Here is a 19,045-nt window from a genome sequence, read left to right on the forward strand (position 1 = left end):
GGTCAGATCAAGGAAGAATGTCTTATCAATGTCAATCACGCTTGTGTACATGTTGCTCACAGAGGAGCTGAAGTAAATGATGGCTAAGAGAAAACAAACAAAAAAGTAAACAGAGGGGAAGGATGTAAACCAGAGAAATATGAGAGAGATAACATGACGGGAACTAAATGGTTAAAAAGAAAACATGAAAACAGGGTCCGATACCTTATAACTGCAATGGTGATAACATTGATCATTTGAGTAACTGAGGTTCCAATAGAAGTTGAGTCACAGAAATTAGTGTTTCACTGACACCCCACTGGCTCACATACAAAAGTGTTCAGGCTGACATTGTTGCATAATTTCACGTCATTAGCAAGTTAATAGGTCTCACTACTAATTTAATGTAAGCATTCATGTTTATTTCTGAACAGACTTGTAAATGTTAGCATTCTGCTGTCAACCCTGATGCAGTATTACTGAAGTCCATGTAAATAAATAAAAAGTCAACGTCTTTGTTTTTTAGTAGGTGACTTCTGAGCCCAGAGAAGTTGTACTATTAAAACAAAATAACATCAACAATAAATCAGAGTCCAGCTACAGATTTTATTTTTTAATCTTTCCTCACAAAACCTAAATCATCCCAGCCAACCAGGGGGGTAGGAAGAGGCCTATTGTGCCAAGCAGGCACACAATAATGAACATCCATAGGAAGATCCGATCAATGACCATGGCAACATACTTCCAATCCTCCTTCACCTGTGGAAAAAACAACGAAGGAGAGAAAATTTAATGGAATAAAAAAACAAAAACATGCCTAACCAAAGACAGCAATCTTCTGAGATGAATGTATTTTGCTTATGAGCTAGATTTTTAATTTACTGCTTTAGGACACCAGCGCTGCAATATATTCTGGAGGACTACGCTGTCGGTTTTAGAGACACCTCCTCACTATTCCCTTCCAGCAAAGTGATTTACTGAAAATTGTCAGCATCAATCATCTCACAAGATCCTTTTCTCTGGAACTCCTGATATTGACTCTCAGCTGGAGTTTTAACACGACTTTAGGAACATTAAAAGCAGACTAGCTCAAGAACCTAAGAATAAATGTCTCTGAAGTGAATTTTTGCCAAAAAACGATCTATTTACCTTAGTAAACCTAAAACAACAAGTTACTTCTGTTCTTCAATTGACTATTTTTCTAGCTGTCTTATGGATCTGATTTTCATCCATTTGTTAGTTATCAAAAAAATTCCTTGAATTTTTTTTTTTGTGAATCCTCAGCGTAATCTTTGAGATTAGTTTAACCAACCCAATCTAATCTCAATTCCCAGTATTGTGGAGCAGAGAACGAATCAAATCTGCCCTTTCACAAACATTTAACGACTTTCCTAACAGACTCTTTAAATTCTCATTGACAGGCCCCATGTCTAGTCATTGTTTACTTTTTACTTTCTCATCGGCTGGTAAATCATATCTTATTTTTATGTCTTAGCTTGTTTTCTTTAGCAGGGAAATAGTAGTACTGCGGTAGTTACGATAAGCAATACTCACACTGAAATCTGCATCTTCAGCTCTCAGATGGTCTGCAATGTAGTGAACCCCTTGTAACGCCCGTATTACACTTGGTGAAAGTATGAAAGGTGACTCTAACCCTGAGCTGTCCCCTTTAGGAGGCTGCTGCGGGGAATTAAACCTGGCTCCAGACGACTGTCTGTTTAATCCTGCACCACCATCTTGCAAGTTTTGGTTGCTCTGGGTTTTCTTCTGTTGCAGCGGAGGAGTCAACCCCGGAGGTCTCGGTGAGGGGGGCCGGAAGGAGAAATATGACGTCAGCGTTCCAAGCTCCAAGTCCTCGTAGCAGCTTCTCTCCGAGTTTTCCAGAGTGCTCCCGTCTCTCATCCAGGTATAAGAGGTGCTGATGCAGTGGCTTGATTCATACCCCGCTATCTGCACTTGCCGCCTCTCTGCTGCTATTTGCTGCTGGAGTAGCAGCAGCCTGCGGCGCCGGCCGTCAGGCGCCGGCCTGCGCATGAACAGCCAGCGTGGGATCAGGTCCAGGAACACGGAGTGGACCCAGCGGGGCATCTTGTGAGTGCTGGGTGAGCGATGGTGCACGTTTAGCACAAACACCGTGATGACAATGGACAGGGTGACAAAGATCATCGTGAAGAGGAGGTACTCGCCGATGAGAGGAATGACGAGAGACGTGGAGGGTATGATCTCCGTTATGAGCAGGAGGAACACGGTGAGGGACAAAAGGACCGAGATACAAAGAGTGATCTTCTCACCGCAGTCTGAGGGCAGGTAGAAAACTAAGACAGTGAGGCATGAGATCAGCAAGCAGGGAATGATGAGGTTGATTGTGTAAAATAAAGGAAGCCTTCGGATGATGAAGAAGTAGGTGATGTCTGGGTAGATCTCATGGCAACAATCGTATTTCTTTGTGTTGTATGTTCCCACAGCGTTGATGATGGCCCACTCCCCGCTCTCCCAGTAGTTGTTGAGATCCACGGTGTTTTCTATCCGCTCCAGGTCGATCTTGGCTTTGTCGTAGGTCCAGGAGCCGAATTTCATTTTGCAGTTCTGCTGGTCGAAGGGGAAGAAGGTGACGTCGATACTGCAGGAGCTTTTGTAGATGGCAGGCGGGACCCAGCGCACTTTACCAGTATGGAACAGGTGAGCTTTGGTCATGTGGGTCACAGCAAACTCGCCGTCAGCACTAGAATATAAAAAGAAGTTGCGAAAGCAAACTCAACGCTGCCGTGGCTTAGAGGGAAGCAAAGTTTAGGCACATACAAAAATGACATGGTGAAAAAATGTAACTCATTTTAAACCCCATTCATTATCTTAATCACTATAATAGCTTCTGTTGAAGAGCTGCTATCATTTCATCAGTTTAATTTCACTGACAGACTGTGATTAAACAGACTCATCGGAGCAGAACTCCATCATCAACCTGCTTGATTTTAATCTGAGTGAGGTGACTTTAGGTGCTGGGACTTGAGTCTGAAGGCTGATTTCACATGGCGATATTGCATTGATGAAGGCTGCCTTCTTTTTAAAATGAGTAAGCTTCACCAACATGCTAAACAAGGAGCTCAGGTAAACATGTAAACAGTAATCAATTTATTATACCACTAGATGGCACTGTACACATATCATAAACCTATAAATTTGTCATCGAGTCTTTCAAGATACAATAAAAATATGTATTTAATTTTTAAAGCAAGCAGTTTGAATAGCCACCTGAATGATCTCCACACTTTTTTACTTTTTGACAATTTACATTATAACTGGATGTTATTTGTAACATCCAGTTATAATGTATATAACTGGATGATATTTGATCAAAAACAACAATTGCATAAATAAAAAATCTTAACGAAAAAACAAAAACAATAAACAAAACTATTAACTCACTTGTTATAGAGAACTATATCTGGGACCCATATGAGCTCCGATGGGACTCTGATGGACGTTACGTTGTCATAGTCAGATGGTCTCCAGCGAAGTTTGTAGTCATTCCACTCCTGGGAGAGTCAAACAGAGATCAGTGTTATCCTTGAGTTTTTATCCCTCAAGATTTTGCCATTTAAGGCAGAAACAATTCTTTAAAAATTTGACTGTAGAAACAGGTTTTCTAACCTGCTTTAACCACACGTTAGTTGTCATCATTTGGTTTTTCTCATCCTGAATGGGAGACACAGCAGAGATCAAAGAACAAACGAACTGAAGTACTTAAAGATGCATGTGTAAAGTAACATTTTTGTAATCTAAATGAAACACACATGAGATCTGGTCCATTTGGTCGGACATTATGACTACAAGTGCTGGAACAAACATCTTGTGTTTTGTACATATCCAGAGTTTTTGGCATGAATTTCTTTCACACTCATTCTTCCATTTGGGGTTCATGTTAGATCTGAGGTTAGATCTAAACAGTTTTACAACCAGTTTTCCGATACTAGTTTTGCCTTTGGACCAGTTCTTTATCATCAAATGACCAAGCAGCACAAGCATTACTGAAAACACACAGACGATGCATCAGTTCTTCCCTCACCAGATCCTGTAATCACTAATGAAAATGACACTGAGATACTTCAAATCATATGCTAGATTCAGAAATATTGAATATCGACAAAAGTATTTAGCTTGAATCCTTTTGCAACCACAATTACAATCCTTTCATATAACTCACCACATCAATGAGCTGGGCTATGGACAGTCCAAACTTGACTATAACCACATCAGAGATGTTTGGGACAGGTCTTGACCACTTGTTGTAACCAGAGAACAGCGTCTTGAAGAGTTCATCTTCGGCATGTGAATGGGTCTTGACATGACCAACAGCTGTGGAAAATAAGATGTTTATTTATTCAAGATACTCTTTACTAGAATTTTACAAACACATAGTTAATTTAGATGATTACGTTGGATCTCTGATTTCATGCTGTTAAGTGTCTTCAAGTAAATCTGATCATTTACACTCTTTTATTTAATAATGTTTAATTTATGCAAACATGGCATCATGTTGTGGCTTTTGAAGGAAAGAGCAGGAGCTGGAAACATGGAGATGTTTCATCACAGAAGTCTAGCTAGATTTAATATAGTGTGAGATTTAATTTCAGTTTAAATCCAGATGTCTTGTTAGAGAACATTACAGACTGTCAGCATCAAGAGAGCCAAGGAGCACAGAAGACAGATAAAGTTTTAAAGACATTTTACGCAAAATTAGGTTATTGAATAAAATCCCAGGCTTTGAGCACCTTTCAGAGAATAATCTGAAAGTCGAAAGAGATTGCAGAACAAATGCAAACTAACTGGAAGTACAGGCTATGAGAGCATTATGTATAGCAGCAGACAAGACAAGAAAAATCTGAAGGAGCTGGACAGAGCCGCGTGTCAGGTGGGAGTGTCTGTTGACAGAACAGCTACTGCACTTCACACATCTGGAGCCTAAAACAGTGGCAAGAATCAACACTTTCTAGAAAGAAAGCAAGAAGAAGTCCCATTTGCAGTTTTGAAATACCCATGAAAGAGACACAGCAAACATGAGAATGAAGGTGCTTGGGTCAGATGAAATCAAAGTGTAGCGTTTTGGCCTGTTTGCAAATGTATGTGCACTAGCTTTTTTCATTGATATTTTGACTAAGAGCATCAAAAAAGTCTCTGTCATAACCTAAGTTTACCAGTCATATTTAAAAAAAAAAACATGATAATATTGACTTATTCAACTGGATTTCATTTTCATTCAGTTTAGTTAATACTGAAAAAGGTGAGCAGGATCCCAGGTAGTTTGAGCTGGTTTTGGGTTTGGTTATTTCATTGTCCCTTCTTTCTTGTCGTTCATTAGATCAGCTGTGTTTCTGTTTTACTTTGGTCCAGTTTTTTCTTAGTGGTCTCAGTAGTTTATCAGGTTTAATGCTTGTGTCTAGTCCTCTTAGTTACTTTAGTTTTATTATGTTTCTAATGGGGCTGCACAGTGGTGCAGTTGGTAGAGCTGTTGCTATGCAGCAAGAAGGTTCTGGGTTCAATTCCCTGCCCTGGGTCTTTCATTTTATGACCTTTTTCAGCTTCATCTGTGTTCACTCTGGGTTTATTAGTCACTCTGTCTTGATTTTCCTGCTCTGCTTTTTCTCCAACTGCATCACATTCCCCCGATTAGTCACTCCTGGTTCTCATGCCGCTCATTAACTCTCCCAGTAGTTAAGTCCGTCAGTTTCATCACCTTCCTGCCAGACGCTCTGTTCATCCATGTCCATTCATCACTGCCTGCTTTTCATCGCCTGTTTTCGTCCTGACAGTAACAGTTACCGCGTATTCTAGTTATTTGTTGCTCCCTGTGAGTTCTTCCACTTTTCTGGATGTCCTGTAAGCAAATAACTAGAATGAGTCCACCCATGTCTTGTCTTGAGGTATGGATACTTTTCAGTGCACTGGACCTGGATATTTTCTTTTTCTTAAGTGTTGGATAAATGATTTATTTTTAACTGCGTGTTTTTAACCATGTCTGCTCTTTTGGTGTCACAACTTGTGCATAAAAAAAAAGCAGATTTCAAAAAAAGGGCTTTGATGTATCTGATGTGCCCTATATTGGAAAGGATTAAAATGTGCAACTCTGGGAATATTGCAATGACCATTAGTGTGCCTAAGACCTGGTGCTATACTTTTATTTTTATTCTAGTTGATTACTTTAGGAGGAGTAACAGCAGCCCTTAATTTGCAAAAAATGTCAAAAGCTTCCAACTGAAGACCGTTAAATTCCTCACTTATTTTATTAGCTCTAAAACAAAAGCGTTAAACTGACAGTGTGACATTTTACAATGGGTCATGCACCATAACTCATTATATTTCACTGCCCAAAATGGTGAGGTGTCCTTTCTGTGCCTTGCTTTCTTTGTGTTCCTGATTCAGGTAGGATTTGGCATAAAGGAAAATACTTTTTAATTTTGTTATATTAAATATTTTAACTTTCAAGAAAGAAAGAAGTACTTTTCTCTCTTTTGTTCTTTCTTTCCTTCAAAAATCTTTTTTTTTCAAAATCTTACTAAAATCAGGCACATCCACATGTAATCTGTTACGGTGACATTAAGGTTTAAACAAGGTCCTGCTGTGTTTGCAGTTTTCTCTCATAGTGCAGAGGGCTTTGCAACTCGGTGGAGCGTGTCACCATTATGGATCAACAAGTTTGATCCACACATTTTTGGTTCCATTAAGGACATTTCTACAAAGTGTTAGTGCAGGTCAACCCTCTGCACGGTCAATGCTGTAAAGACCTGTGGCTACATGTAAATCTGATGCAGAGATTTAGTGCTAGAGCTGACATCTTGGATGGACTTTAAACAACACAGTGCTGTTTCACAGTAAGTATTTAATGTTTTAAAATACTATTTTCAGCATTGTTTTTTTCAGACATTATCTTTGCCATATGATGGGTTTCAAAGTGGACACCTGGATTCATCTCCTACCTTCATTTGTTTATTCTAATCTGACCAATGAGGTTGCAGCTGAGGCTTCCTGTCTGGTCTCTTGACAGGCCTGGTGAGATGCGTCCATTTTCCGTGCCTCTGGGAGCAACCACATGTGTGGGGCTAAACAAAAAAGGCTCCTGGGTACCATTCATCAAAGAACCTCCTGGCAGTGGAGTCTTGAAATGAGATGACACCTTCAAAATCCAGCAAACTGGGCTTAGAAGACTGGAGGCCAGCCAGGCCCCTCGGCCAGGTCTATAAAACACTGACCCGTTTGGAGGATCGAGTCAGCAGCTTCCTTGGCCAGAGGCACTCTTGGTGAAATTGGACTGTCAAGTGCTTTTAGCAAAGAGTATGGAGGGGAACAACGTGGAACATTTTCTGGACAAGAAAACTGCAAGGCGTCAAGTCAAAGAGCTGATCTTTGGCTTGGTGGCAAATGAACCATCTCTAGATCGTATGTCTACTTTTTTTTTTTTTTTTTACTGCAGAAGTCAAACAGGAAACACGGGGCAGGGAGATGCAGACTTGAAATGTTTTTTTTTTCAGGCATCTGTTGAGAAAGTCTGCTAATGACTTGTTTCTGCATTTGAGTGAACAATTGATTCATGGTTTAAATTGGTGCAAAAAAGAGCACACGTTTTTCCTTTACTGTCAATCTCTTTTAACAGAGAAAGTTTCTGCAGATATCTATAAAAGCATAACATTTTCATAAAATGCATTTCCTTCAATGGTTGTGCATATTTAATCCACCTCTTTATTTAAAAAATCTGAATGGGATCAGTTGTAGATTAGCCATTTTTGCACATATGGAAACATTACAAGATGTATGTGTGTTTAATGACTTTAGAAAGCCCACAATGCAAGTAATTTTATTATATAAAAGTGCCAGTTTGTATCAGGTGGATGGTATAAAACAGGATTAAGAGAATAAATTGGGTGTTTGTTAAATTACAAAATACAGAAGAATTAATAAAGTGAAACATAAGGAACAAATAAAAGATACCAGCATTTGTTTTAATGAACTAAAAATCTGCACTATGGACTTTATGGCTTCTGGAGGCCATAACATTTTCTCTGGCTGTGGCTGCAAACATGTCTGACTTACAGAAAACAAACAGTTGCTATTGGAGAAATGTATGTGAAGGTTAGTAAGGCAGTTGATTTTAATCCAAAGATGATCTCAAGTATCAAATCCTAATGAAAGCATTTGGTATTCTAGTAGCAGTGTGTAGGACTTAACTCCCATTCCCTGTTGTTGACCTGATGTTTTGTTTTACATCAAGTGGTGCCACAATACGGCTGTGACTAAAAGGTGCAGGGACCCTGAAAGGGCAGGTTTTCCAGATTTAGAAATGGACCATACAGAAGAAAAAAAAAAAGACAAAACAATGTAATAATTTACATCTTCACCTGTTGAAAAAAAAAAACAACAAAAAAAACAAGAAAACCAATAAAAACAACTTCCATTGGAATTTCATAATGCAACTGCACTATCTAAGGTACTAGCTAAGATCATGTCATTGACAAAAACAAAATAGTGCAATAAAAAAAAACAAAAAAAACATGCATAACACACAACACACACACACACACACACTTTACCATAGAGGGGGACTTGGAACTACATGACAAATTCTTAACTTGGAGGATTTTGATTATAGTGCTGTCTGTGCAAGTGTGCAGTTAAACCTACAAGTAAGTATCTTGAGACTCAAATGCTTTCATATTGCATCAAGGGGGGCGAGGGGGTTGGTATCAGGATATCCCTAGGTTGGGATACTTAAGAAAAGAACGCAGTTATTTCATTGCTTTTTACTGAGTCTAGAGATGGACGTCAGAATAAATGAAGGGCTTTTATCGAAAAATAATGTAAGTGATTGTTATTGCAATTCACAGGTTTTGGTTCTTAAATATATATATTTTTTCAGCAGGTCTGTGTATTAAATTCCTGCTCAGTTGCAGTTCAGGAAAAAAAAAAAAAAAAAAAAAAAAAAAAAAACTCTTACCTGTCTGACCCAGAAGTAGCGTCCAGACGACCATGGTCCCTTTCAGGAACAGGTGGTTGTGAATCATTTTGCGCTCTGTTAGAAAAAAATAAGTCCAACTTGATCAGAGAGTAAAGCGCAGCGGGGACGATCCGTCAGAGTCTTCTCCGTGAGAGAAGCATGTGTCATCTTCGCAGCTGGGAGGCATATCCAGAAAAAAACTGCACAACAACTGCTGCTACATCAGAGGGAGAGGAGAGAGTGGAAAAGTGCTCCGACCAACTACTGTACCGCCGTTCAGCATTGGTAAATGTCTCTTCGGTCACCACTGAAATGTGCTTCTGTTGTGGATTAAATCTGCTATTTTAGTAACAAAAAGTGTAGGAAAATGTTGTCCAGGCTTGCGCGGGTGCCAAATCCAAACCATTGCGCATTTTTTTACGCACGTTGCCAAGCTGTTATCCTCTTGCTATTTCTAATGATTTTGATCTGGAGAGCGGTAGAGCCAACTAGCAGGGAACATGCGCCTGTATCTGGTAGGACACCTCTGGCAGTCCCTCCTCCGATTTCTCTTCCTCCTCATCTCTCTCTTTGTTTCTCTCCCTTTTTCTCTTTCTCACTCCGATTGCCATAAACCTTAGATGTAAAGGCAACTGAAATACCACATTTACATCTAAGCACATAAGAAAGTGTTTTATTTGCGCCATTCTTTCAAGCGTTTTTTCACTCCAGGAATCAGCTCAACTGGGATATTTCAGTGGAAAGCAGCTAGAGGGCAGGCTAAGTGAATAAATATACTTGGAGATGTTTTAAGTTTTCCAAACGTGACGGTGAACACAGAAGCTGCGTAATATCACTGAATAATGAAAAAAAAAAAAAAGATTTTATTGGAACAAACACTGTTAAATTAACAACGTAGTCCTTCTGAGACTCAATCGGTTCTCCCAGGGCAAAACAATTTGAAAGATTAATCAGATGTAGATCTGAGTTACACCATTTAAAAAAAAAATACAAATACGCTTTGACCTAAAAACCATTACATTGTAGCTCTGTATGCTCAGGATGAATAATCCTGAAGATAATCATTCGCCCCTACTCTCAAGACTTTTGCAGCCTCTAACAGATTTTCTTTCCAATTTGCCCTGTGTTTAACTACATTATATTCCCATCAGCTCTAATCAGTTCGCCTCTTCTGCTGAAGAAACACATCCTCGCAGCACGAATGACACCTGGCGCCACCAAGTTTCACTATTAAAACGTGGGTGATCTAATAGCATTTTGTAGAGTCAAATATCTTGATTTTGGTTTCATCTGACCAGAGCAACTTTCTTCTTCAACAAATGTATGCCACACTTTCTAGATTCATACTTGTAAAACGAAAGGAAACAAGTTATATATTTATGATAAAGTTCCACTTAATTAGTTTGTGGTTTTTCTTTCTGTAGTTGTAAGCTGGGCGAGAGGCCGAAGTCTGTATAGAAAGGTCTGCAGACCATCACAGGATTGTCCAGCAGAAAAATGCAGTCTGTCATAAATCTCCTCAACTGGTGTTTGTCCAATTTGGCCTTGGCAAATTGGACCTAATAAACTATCAAGCGAGTGTAGTTTACTTTTTAAATGTTGAAAATACATAATAGATGAACAGTCTTCTCATTCTAAATGCTTATTGTGTCGTTACGCAGGCTTTCCGAAAGACTCTTCTAGTTTGCTTTATAAATATTAGACTTGGCTCCACAGATTGTTTCCATTTATTTCATAAACAATTCCTGAATTAAAGATAATATTTAACAAGTCTACCTTTTATGACTTACCCCATGAGGGGTGATTTGTTTAAACCATCATTTCCCAACTTGCAGCATTTTCTTCAGCATTTTCTTTCCTGCTAACAGTTCAACGAGACATCGTTGCATCTCAGTAACAAAGACACACAAAATATTTAGGACTGTTGATCTTGGCACATAACAGTTTGCCAGCCTTTATTCACATATTTATTATTTTGCAACTGGAAACTGACGCCTGAACAGTTTCGAAACTCCGTTCATCAATTTCTCACAATGTCTTTCAGCTGCCGTGTAAATGAAACATGCAGGGCTTGGGACGACCTCTCCAACCTGCTGGCGATGTCCGCTGCAGCGCGAAGCATCTCTTCAAAGATCACAGACTCTTCTCTTACTCTGCGCCAGAATTTGGGGGGAAAAAAAAGAAAAGAAAAGAAAACAGGCTTCAGGAGGAAAGATGAGAACAGAAAAGGCAAATGAAGGAATGCCTCTTGACCTACTGTTCATTTCCCTGGGGGTAAATTATGATTGACGTTTTCGTAATGGAAAAGACAGACTCAGAAAATGATAGCCATGTTGAAAAAAAGTGCAACTTGTTTTACATTTTACGATGTGTTTGGAGGCTTTAAATGTGATCCAAATCTAATATCAAGTACACACACAAAAAAAAAACAGTCTTGATCTATGACAGATCATCATCTGTGTGGGATAAATTAAGCTCACCAAATTATTCTGTTAATTGTAGAAATAAATTTTCAGACCTGACATATTTATTGTTTTTTTTTTTTTTTGTTTAAACCTGACTATCAGTCTTCCATATTTTTGGGGAGAAATGTCTTGCACACTCATCTTGGTTAAGCATATTGAGGTTTATAGACAACTGCTTCTGATCAGCTCTCTTATAGTCCCAACACAGCATCTCTTTTTGATGAAGCACTGAACTTTAATTAGGCCATTTAAAAACACCTTAAATATTTTTAATTTTCAGTCTTTCTGCTGCATTTTTTTGTCCCGTCGATGACTCAGTTCGGGCAAAGTGTTGTCTGTCAGACGGACGGTCTATCCGATGGTTAAAAATGTCTGTGTACAGCAGCAAGATTCATCGGTCCAATGGGTTTCTACATTAGCCCAAAGCACAATACCTCCTCTGGTGAAAATGTTTTGTGCTGGTACACTTTATTTGGTTTATCCTGAACAAGATAGTCAAAAATTTGACACAGATAGATGTTTGTAGTAAAAATAATACACTCACTTGATGTTTTATGAAATGCTAAATCTTCTCCTCTTTTCATTGTCAGACTGTAACTTTAACCAATACTCACTTCTCCATCCCAGCGAAGCCATCTCCCTCCAGCTGCTTTCTCAAATCTTCCTCAGCTTTCTCTAAATCCTCACTACAGCCTTTATGGTCCTCCTGGATGCTGATGATGTTTTCTTTAATCACATCTTCATATTTCTGATCCCCCAGCTCTGCCCCCACAAACTGCGCCAGGTTCTCCACCACTGCCTTGTTGGCACGTTGAATCGTCCGCAGGTAGTCCAGTTCCTCTCGCCGGGCCTTCAGCTTTCGAGCTGAAACAGTTTCGGCTTTAGTGCTGAAGTGGACAGAGCACTTATCTGGTTGGGGTTCAGATTGGAGCGAGGGGGACGGCGACGACGGGATTAAGAGATGGTTGTTTTTCGCACTCGCAGGCTCGTCACCAACGGCCTCCAATGTGTCATTGGTGGCCGTCGAGGCAGGGAGGATGTCAAAGCCTGAACCCCAGTCGCCATCTCCACTTTGGCCAAATATCGGGGTTGCCAGGGAGATCCAGGCCAAGATGAGCTTCATCCAAAACTGCCACATGGTAGCCTGAGCAGATAAAAGTGAATGATTGTGAATTTCATGAAAAGATGTGAAGACTACTGAGTTTTGCAAGACAATTAGAGGATATGGTTTGGGTTCAAGGTATGCTGTTAAAGCTTAATTTTGCAACTTTCAGATGGACGACCACCTGAACTGCACGAACATCCAGTATGCCGAGGAGATGCAAGAGTGATGTTTGTTCATTTCGAGGAGGTAACGACACTTGAAAAGCTCTGTAAATAAGATGAATTTATGTCTGGAAACATCTTGGAAATATAAAGTAGAGTACTTGCTCACAACCACTGGCTCTGATGTTTTTGTCGTTTCTTTCAGCTGTCACTTTTAAGCGCGCTACACTTTACATCTGGTCCATCAGCAGAGCTTGTACTCCGACTTTTATGTTTTCAGTTCCCCTTTTTGAATCTTCAGCTCTGTGCAAATGGCAATAATGTTTGTTCAAAATCGTTTCCTCAAGACGTAATGATATTGAAATATTTCCAGAAATGTTCATCTTATTTATCCAGCTGAGAATTAAACGTGGCTGTGACTCTTCTCTGATACTTACGAGGTTCATAAATCTGACTCCCTGAATGTCACTGCATATTTTAGAAGCAATCATATTTTTCTACGTACAATTTATCAGGCAACCTTCTTTCAGTTGAACTTTTGTTAAATGCCACATGCAGATTATAAAATATTATACACACAACATGTCTTATTTTGCTACATACAGGTTGCTGCTATCTGAGTGACTTCTGTTTAATAGAAAGACTTACAGGTAAGTAAATCTGTCCATCTACCAATTAAATTCAGTTTACTATACAAGTAGTTTTATCTGCACAAACAATCTTTATCTCTTTTCGTTTTCTTTTCTTTTTTTTTTTTTTACAAAGAAGTCTCTGAATGTGCAGAGCTGGTAGAGGAATATCACAAAATCCTTCCAGCTGTCACTGCAGCAGAGGGTTAAGCTTCATTGTCAGTTCAGACTAAATACACACGTGTGCAACAATTTCCCTTCCTCTTCACAACTGCACACTATTTTATTCAATAATATAAAGTCTCATTGTTTATACTCGCCTATCCATGCATGGTCACATGGAGTCTGGTGTCTGTCTACAATAGTCACTGGGTTAGAGTCATGGATACACCCTGGACATGCAGTGACTCCATCACATGGTAACCCAAAGACAAAGGACAAACAGCCATGAACAAACACACTTGCTGCTAAGCCCATTTAACCTGTACATTTTGACTGTGGGAACTAGCCATATTACCCATTGTAGGAAAATACAAACTCCATGCAGAAAGATCTGGAATAAAGACAAGTATCTATTTTTTTTTCCTGCACAGCAGCAGTTCTAACAACTGCACCACCGTGCAGCCCCTTCAAAATACGTGTATGAAATCTCAAATGTATTTTGGATTCCTCAGAAGATTATAGTTTTACTGTAAATGGATGCATCAGCAGTTATCATGTCCCTCTATGTCTGTTGTGAGAAGTAAAACGGGTTAAATTTAATCTTTCAGTGGATTTATGTCATTGTTTTATAAAAAGTTATTGCACAAAACTGTGCCGCCTCAGCTGTGGAGTAGTAATAAGCTTTTCACATTCTGTGGCTAGACTGTGTGGTGACTCGTGTCACGCCAAGGCTGTGAAAGCTGAAACTTCTCCTTACAGTAGAGTTTCTGTTGTTTCCAGTGGTTTTCTAAGGATCTTTCTTGTGAATGCTGACGTCCAGGTCGTCTTTTTGTCTTTCTGGGCACAAAAAGAAACAATCTGGGTTGTTTTTTTTTTCAAACTACAGTTTTTGATTAACTTACGTGGCTGTCTAGGTTTCACGCTTCCGCATCTGGAAATGGAAAATTTTAATTTAATTTAAAGGCATCCACCATAAACTGCATGGCAGAGATATTTCTGCTGTCAGATCGCATTCAGATTTGGCACAAAACCTTTTAAACTCCTCAAAGCTGAGAGGAAAGTCTGGCTAGTTATTATTTTTCAGTACGTCTTGTTCTGAAATCTGCTGAAACAAACATAATAAAATATTTTGCTTATTTTAAGGCAACTTGTGGTGTGGAAAGACTCCCAGTTACCCATAAAACAACCGAGAGGGTTCCCTCTGCGTTTCAGTGACTACTTCAATTAAGTTGCAGTGGTTTTCATGGAAATATGTTCAAATAGGATTACTTTGGGACAATGAGGTTTACATCCTGATATCGTAGTAATGCGTTTTTGCGTGTGAGTGTATGGTTACAGTTGGGATGACCTGACATGTAAAATAAAGGCAAATTTAATGAGCTTTCCAGATGTGTTCCAAGTCGATGACGGCATTGCGTTACATCTGCTTCTGCAATTATTTTATCCAGCCTGCATAGACTTTTGTTATTTTGAGTATTAAAACCAATTAGCTGATTACAAACAGAAAAATGGCACATTTATTTATAAATTAAATGGGAAACCTGTCACAAAGTGACTTTACTTTATGTTCCATAATTGTGGTGATGCAAAACCTTTTTATTCCTACAAAACTTTTGACCACGCTTGTTTCAGCACCACTAAAACAAATCCCTGTTGGTCCGCAGTAACAACACTGGTCTTATGACTGAAGGTAATGAGATAAAAATGTAATTCGTCTGTTCGGGAAAGACGTGAATTTGTTTTGCTAACGCCTTTGCTCATTCCTCGGTGTATCACAGACTTGCAGCAGTGGTTTTTGTCTTTGAAAAATGCCTTGAAAGTTAAGATGCAGACGGTTGGGTGCAAACTGTGCTTGTGTTGGACTGCAGTATGTAGTCACATTTTTCTTGGCTCCACTGCAAAGGATTCGTCACAGGGAAGTGACTTTTATGGGCTGACTTTTCTCTTGGCTTAAAGCGTTTCGACAAAGGGAAAGCCGTGAGTTTGCCAAACCCTTTAGTGCTTCACCTTAATCTTTAAGCGCAACAGCGTGCAAGTCTGATTAAGTGTTTAAATCCCGAAATAGAACTAGTTATAATGATTTGGTTCTAATGAAAATAGAAAAGTTCATGAGAAAAAAATGGAAACGTTGTTCAAGTGATTTGCACTGTTGAGGCCAGATGTGTGTATGCTTTGCGTAAAAAGATACAAACCTTTTTCCTTCTCACCAACTTTTAGTATCAGAGTTAGCTCTCTTAGCCAGATATCAAAACAATTTTTTCCAAGTGTTATGAAGTCAAGAAGTTCCCTTAATATTTGGTAGAGCAGGCTTTTACACTCAATTTTTATTTATTTATTTTTTTCTCGCTGAGCGGCTCTTCAGCATATGTCAATACAGGTCTTGATTCACTGGTACAAGTTTTGTGGGGTTAGTTTCATATACCGTATGCGAAAATCTGGTTGAAAACCCTGAATGGAGCTGAATAGGCATATCTCTTTTCTGAAAATGAGGCATTGGTATGAAATGATTCTGTCATTTGCAGAGATGCTTTTGGTGAATCTCTTTTTATTAATCCCTGAAATGTAGATGTGGATGCTCTTGGCTGCACACGTCCTCCTCTTTCAGTCCTGGTTGAGGAGCAAATCTGAGCGTTTGTTGGGTGGGTGCCATTCAGCTTTGTGGCCTCTCCTGTCAAAGCTTGACCAGGTGTGTTTTACAGCTGTCAAAACACATTTACTTCAGCAGCACCATGACAAGGAAGGCTCTGGTAGCCAAAAAAAAAAAAAAAAGTTGCTACTTTTTTTTCTGCTAAACACAAATAGGAGTGAATGGGTTTAAATGTTAAATAGTAAGAAAAACCACGGAGAAATAGAGAAATACACATTTCTCTATTTTCAGTAAGAATATTTTTGAATTTTCTGAGTTCAGCCCTCATCTGGAGTCACATTTTCTCATGATTCTTTTGGTTTCCTTAAGTTTGGAAACACTTGATGTTTTTTAACCCAATCAAACTTGTTTTAGGACAAATAAACCAGAAATACATTACTACTTAAAATTACAAATTACATTTTTTTATTATCCAAATTGTATGTTAATAGTATGGTAGAGTATCTTCCCGTGGTTATTTATGAATAAACATCAACATCAGTTCAAGTGTCTCCAGAAAATGCATGTACTTTAACATCTTATAAGTTTGTGCAAATGATGTAAGCGTCCTGACCTTAGCAGAGGAATGCGTGAGGGAAAATCCTGAGTGTACTCTCTATATAAAGTTTCATTCAGTCCACACATCAGACTTACCTTACTCCAGTAATTTTTGCACCTCTGGTTTCTTCCACTTCTGCTCTTTCAGTCCGCCGGATCCACTCAGAAGTTCAAGAGTACCATTTACAAGCAGAAAGAAGAAATAACTCAGCTCTTCCCTTCATGTCAGAGAAAGAAAAGTGCAGACACGCGCAAACGCAATTAGAGTAAGTCTGGAGAGTCTGGTCGCCCGTGTGCCTCTGCATGTCTGCTGGGAGGAGTTTTATAAGGAAGGGGAATGTTTTCAGAAAAGGCTAAAACTGAGTTATTTCTTTTTTCTCCGCAACGGGGAACGGAGGCTGGAAGCAGGGAGGGGAAAGAATGGCCTTAATTTACTTCACATATGGGGATTATGGTAAGTAGGGATGTGGGCTTGATAGCACAATGGAAACTTCGAGAGATCTGCATAATAAATTTTCATGGCGTTTTTCCTTAAACCCATGCTAATTATGTGCAGGTCTGAGTTTCTTGTGGCATGTTCAAAAGTCTTACATTCTCTTGCAAATTATATCCCTTCATAACTCCGGTCCAAAAACTTTTCTGTTCATGTTAACAGAAAAAAAAATAAATAACTATATGTTTAAAGACAAGATTGTGTTAATTGTTCTATGTTGAGAGCATTGTGTTTTGTGTGAGAAGCATGAAAAGTCTGATTTGTGGAAATTTATCAAGACACAAAATGCATAAATGCACTAAATAAACCAAATAATGGGAGATCTCATATTATTTTAAAGCTTTTCATACACTTACTTTACTAGGGGGCATCAATAGGAGTGTGGGGTGCTGTTTGTGAGATAGAAAGGGATGATTTTAGTTCTGTTAAAGAGTTAAAGTATCTTGAACCTGGATAACAACTGGTATAAAGCAGGAAGAATACTGGAGTTGTGTCTGTTTCAAACCTTAAAAGTCCAAATACCTAATTTCAGCTTTGATAGTGAGCTCTGGGAAGTGACCAAGAGAGACGGGATTTGGTGCAAAAACATGATTAATCTCAGAAGAGTGGCTATTAGCTCATCCTACAAGAAAGGCGGGAAAGCTTATGAGTTTAGAAGAAGTTTTATGTTGGTTTGCTCCTCTGCAATAAAATGGTTCCATTAACTTTTTTTCCATCTTTGTTTCGTTTTTCTAAATTGATTCTATCACATAGGTAGATTGCCTTTCGGTGAACTCCCATCTGTGCAGCTATTCACTTATCATTTCACTGAAATAACACAAAACGTAGCAGCTACTTTTAACAGCATGGGAAAGATTTGCTGCTGTGCTTCTGAAACACACAAGGATCGATGTGCATAATCAATTATTCCATTAAACCAGCATTCAATACTTGAATTTCTGTAGCAGTTTTATGGTAGATATACCAGCATGTGTTAGAAATTTAAGGTGAGGATGACTTGAGAGGCAGAATGCCCTGGGAATCTGCACATTTCCCAGGGCAACTTTGCTCTACAAAAAGGTTGTGTTAATAAAATTCATGATCGTCAGCCTTTTGGATTATATATGGGTGATAAAGTGTGAACATGTATGTGTTCATACTTATGCATGCATGCATTTGTGTGTGTGTGTGTGTGTGTTTGTTAGTTTGTTACCTGGAAATGCAAAAATGTTTTAGTGGTGAGGAGAGTAGAAACCCTGCACAGCTCAGCTGGTTCTGCAGCAGACACAGGTTGACAGATACCAGGCATCCACACCAAGCAGCCATGCAGCTGAAACGGAGACAGGTACGTAGAACGGTTTTGTGTTGGCAGCTTATAAAAATAGTTGTTGTTTTGATATTCTTTTTTATGATTAGGGGGTCTTGTGTTCTTTTGTCGAAGATTTCCACCTTGCACTTCAAAACTAGATATTTTTTGCAACCTGCTGTCTATAAAAAAAAAACTACATGAAGTTATGTATGTAGGAAAAGAGTTTTAATGTATGATTTTCCGCTGATTATTTTTGTCAAATAAGAAAGGAAATGTATTAGTGTTAGACTTTATAGTCTCTTCTGTTGGAGAACTTAGAAAAAAATTACTTCCATTGAGGTTACTATACCTTTAAATAATTTGAGAAAGCCCATACATTTTAGTATCATGGCTTCCTTAGCTTCTGGAATATTATGGCTGTATCTGTGTAACTTTACGAAAAAATTAAGAGAAATTTACAATTTCAGATCAAATGAACATGCTAAGTTGATGTGGTCAAATAATAATAATTATGCAAATAAAAACCGCATGTCTAGATATCATAACTGTTTGCATTTGTAATGCATGAAATGTATGCATCAACTCCATGAATGAAA

At 38.8% G+C, this 19,045-nt stretch overlaps 2 protein-coding genes and 2 long non-coding RNA genes across 4 annotated transcripts; 2 read left to right on the forward strand and 2 right to left on the reverse strand.

Annotated features, from left to right (window-relative positions):
• Window positions 1-602: 602 nt before the first annotated feature.
• Window positions 603-9,829, reverse strand: chrna2b (cholinergic receptor, nicotinic, alpha 2b (neuronal)). Its single transcript, XM_007552911.2, has 6 exons — window positions 8,963-9,829; window positions 4,181-4,332; window positions 3,628-3,672; window positions 3,403-3,512; window positions 1,534-2,701; window positions 603-738 (listed from the first exon to the last, which is right to left on the reverse strand). The coding sequence occupies exons 1-6, from the start codon at window positions 9,027-9,029 to the stop codon at window positions 613-615; spliced, it is 1,668 nt and encodes a 555-aa protein (XP_007552973.1). The 5' UTR covers window positions 9,030-9,829; the 3' UTR covers window positions 603-612.
• On the forward strand, window positions 6,727-8,371 carry LOC107836356 (uncharacterized). The gene is made up of 2 exons (XR_001662241.1): window positions 6,727-6,845; window positions 7,019-8,371. It is a non-coding gene; the product is annotated as an uncharacterized LOC107836356 (long non-coding RNA).
• A 1,049-nt stretch (window positions 9,830-10,878) lies between the features above and the next one.
• On the reverse strand, window positions 10,879-16,853 carry LOC103138637 (uncharacterized). The gene is made up of 3 exons (XM_007552912.2): window positions 16,765-16,853; window positions 12,042-12,571; window positions 10,879-11,115 (listed from the first exon to the last, which is right to left on the reverse strand). Exons 2-3 carry the CDS (start codon window positions 12,563-12,565, stop codon window positions 10,983-10,985), a joined length of 657 nt encoding a protein of 218 aa, XP_007552974.1. The 5' UTR covers window positions 12,566-12,571; window positions 16,765-16,853; the 3' UTR covers window positions 10,879-10,982.
• On the forward strand, window positions 12,495-13,482 carry LOC107836355 (uncharacterized). The gene is made up of 2 exons (XR_001662240.1): window positions 12,495-12,585; window positions 12,702-13,482. It is a non-coding gene; the product is annotated as an uncharacterized LOC107836355 (long non-coding RNA).
• Window positions 16,854-19,045: the final 2,192 nt, after the last annotated feature.

Source organism: Poecilia formosa, unplaced genomic scaffold, assembly GCF_000485575.1.
Source record: "Poecilia formosa unplaced genomic scaffold, Poecilia_formosa-5.1.2 Scaffold53, whole genome shotgun sequence".
Classification (NCBI taxonomy): Eukaryota; Metazoa; Chordata; class Actinopteri; order Cyprinodontiformes; family Poeciliidae; genus Poecilia; species Poecilia formosa.

Excerpts from the sequence above, each read along its gene's own strand:
- chrna2b (XM_007552911.2), bottom strand. The coding sequence starts at position 9,029 with ATGATTCACAACCACCTGTTCCTGAAAGGGACCATGGTCGTCTGGACG. Across the intron at positions 3,513-3,627 it reads CTAACGTGTGGTTAAAGCAG|GAGTGGAATGACTACAAACT; the intron begins GTTAGAAAACCT and ends TGACTCTCCCAG. Across the intron at positions 739-1,533 it reads CTGAAGATGCAGATTTCAGT|GTGAAGGAGGATTGGAAGTA; the intron begins GTGAGTATTGCT and ends TTTTTTCCACAG.
- LOC103138637 (XM_007552912.2), bottom strand. The coding sequence starts at position 12,565 with ATGTGGCAGTTTTGGATGAAGCTCATCTTGGCCTGGATCTCCCTGGCA. Across the intron at positions 11,116-12,041 it reads GGCTTCGCTGGGATGGAGAA|AGTAAGAGAAGAGTCTGTGA; the intron begins GTGAGTATTGGT and ends ATTCTGGCGCAG.